Source organism: Lolium rigidum, chromosome 1, assembly GCF_022539505.1.
Source record: "Lolium rigidum isolate FL_2022 chromosome 1, APGP_CSIRO_Lrig_0.1, whole genome shotgun sequence".
Classification (NCBI taxonomy): Eukaryota; Viridiplantae; Streptophyta; class Magnoliopsida; order Poales; family Poaceae; genus Lolium; species Lolium rigidum.
This window is the reverse complement of record NC_061508.1, coordinates 87,083,233-87,085,415: the sequence shown is the minus strand read 5'-3', so window position 1 is coordinate 87,085,415 and position 2,183 is coordinate 87,083,233. Positions and strand designations below refer to the sequence as shown.

The following is a 2,183-nucleotide window of genomic DNA, read 5'->3' as shown; positions in this document are numbered from 1 at the left end:
TCAAATTTATTTTACAATTTTGTGAAAGAATTAGTCAGCACATGGCTGACGTCAATGGTCACTCCGGTAGATGTCGTTGGTTGTAAAAAGAGGTTTCGGATCGCCTACTCTCTATCTCTCGGTAGGGCGGTACAGGTTTGTAACCTGATGGCCGTGAAACGGTGAAAGGGCCTTCGGCTCCGCCCGTCGTTGTAACACTCCCTCCATCTCGTTTACTAGTCAAAATCAAAATTTATAACATGTGATCAGCTATTTTAATAACGGAACTGCGATCAAGAATTAATTCATCAGAGTATATAACCTGAACTGACATAAAGTCGCCATAGTATTTCGGAACAAGTACAGTACAACTATAGCAGCAGTACAACAACTCTTTGATCGCACTCAAAGTTCCACTCAGCTCCCAAAATCTTATTGAAATAATTGAAAACCAGCAGAGACGCTTCTTCACACGCTAGCGCGCGCTGATGAAAAAAAAATTAATAAGAAGTGGCACGCAGAGCGATCGTCACACCGGGGCGACGGGATCAGACGAGGCGGCGGCAGATGGTGACGCCGTCTGCGATGGCGAGCTGGCAGACCTCGATGCGCGGGTCGGCGGCGAGCTTGGCGTTGAGGTCCCTGATGGCGGCGGAGAACCTGGTGTCGCGGTCGGACATGGGCGTGCCTGGCGGCATGGCGACGGTGCCGCCCCAGAGCGTGTTGTCGTAGATGATGGTGCCACCGACGCGGACGAGGCGAAGCAGCTGCTCGTGGTACTTGACGTAGTTGGGCTTGTCGGCGTCGACGAAGGCGAAGTCGTAGGGCGCGGCACCGTCGTCCTGCTCGGCGAGGAGCTCGTCGAGGCGGTCGAGGCCGGGGCCCTCGCGGAAGTCCACCTTGTGCGCCACGCCGGCCTTCTCGATGAAGGGGCGGCCCACCTCGTAGCACTCGCGGTCGGTGTCGATGGCGACCACCTTGCCGTCGGCGGGGAGGGCGAGCGCGGTGGCGAGGAGCGAGTAGCCAGTGAAGACGCCCACCTCGATGGTTTTCTTGGCGCCCGCCATCTTGATCAGCATCCCCAGCAACTGCGCCTCGTCCGCCGACGACTGCATGTAGCCCCTGAATCAAGAGAAGCAAAGATCGATCAGAAAACCAAAGCAAGATCGACGTAGGTGCATGCAGAGTGGGAGGGGAGGAGGAGGAGGAACGTACCAGCGGTGCTTGTCGGTGACGAGGCGCAGTTCGCGCATGCACTCGTGCTCGTTGGGGAACACGGTGGTGTCGAGGATGTACGTGTACAGGGCGTCGCTCTTGAGCAGCGTCTTGTTGCTGCTGTCGATGCTGCTGTGGACGTTGGGAACGATGTCAGTGCTGGGCGCCATGGCTCTCCTCCTCTCCGAGCTTCCTCTGTGATCTGCTAACTTGGATTGGTGGTCTGTGTGATTGAGTGAGTGTCTGTCCACCAAGAGCTTCCTGCGTGCCGTATTTATCCCCTAGCCGAGTGGCTGGGGTTGGTGTGTCTCGCTGGATTACCTCGCCTTTCTCACCAGCCAATTAAGCAGCATCACGATGTCGTATCGAACCATCGACCACTTCTAACTTTAGAAGTTTTTTTCCCTTCCTTTAATTATTCGTAGCTAGTCTTTGCGTGTTTATCCCTCCGTCGGTCCTGCTAGTGGTATGAGGTGTGCTTCCATAATCACGATCAGACCGATTCCTACCACCCCACCCACGAGACGCCACCACTACCTGCTCTTCACCTTCTCTGACGGAATTTTATTTGACCAGCGAGCTTGGCAAAGCGTCACACTTTTTATTGTTCACTGGTGGAAAAACAGGCTTCCGGGAAGCCCCATAAGTCGCGAAGGTAAAGGAACCGCGACTAATGGGGTCTTTAGTCGCGGTTCGTGTGGCGAACCGCGACCAAAGGCCTGGGCCCAGGGCGCACGGTGGCCAGCTGGTGCACGTGGGGGCTTTAGTCGCGGTTGGCCAGCCCAACCGCGACTAGAGTGCCCGAAGGCCTTTAGTCGCGGTTGGCTAGGCCAACCGGGACTAAAGCCCCTCCCCTATATATACCCATCCAGCAGCCAACACTTAGCCATTTGGAGCCATTCTCTTCACAAGTGAGTGTTAGGTTTGCTTTTGGTTCCTCTTATGCACATAAGGTGTTTGATGAAATGCCCCAAGAGCATGAAACAAAC

At 55.1% G+C, this 2,183-nt stretch overlaps 1 protein-coding gene across 2 annotated transcripts; it reads right to left on the bottom strand.

The window, feature by feature from the left end:
- Positions 1–307: 307 nt before the first annotated feature.
- Positions 308–1,493, bottom strand: LOC124677144 (tricin synthase 1-like). Of its 2 annotated transcripts, none has more exons than XM_047213150.1 (2): positions 1,195–1,493; positions 308–1,101 (listed from the first exon to the last, which is right to left on the bottom strand). In XM_047213150.1, the coding sequence occupies exons 1-2, from the start codon at positions 1,362–1,364 to the stop codon at positions 528–530; spliced, it is 744 nt and encodes a 247-aa protein (XP_047069106.1). In that variant the 5' UTR covers positions 1,365–1,493; the 3' UTR covers positions 308–527. The 2 variants fall into 2 exon arrangements, with proteins under 2 accessions (XP_047069106.1, XP_047069112.1); XM_047213156.1 differs by having other exon boundaries at positions 308–1,073; positions 1,231–1,331.
- Between the last annotated feature and the right edge of the window lie 690 nt (positions 1,494–2,183).

Bases quoted from the DNA above. Each gene is read 5' to 3' on its own strand.
- LOC124677144 (XM_047213150.1), bottom strand. From the start codon at position 1,364: ATGGCGCCCAGCACTGACATCGTTCCCAACGTCCACAGCAGCATCGAC. The intron at 1,102-1,194 runs GTACGTTCCTCC...CTCTTGATTCAG, and splicing joins GTCACCGACAAGCACCGCTG to GGGCTACATGCAGTCGTCGG.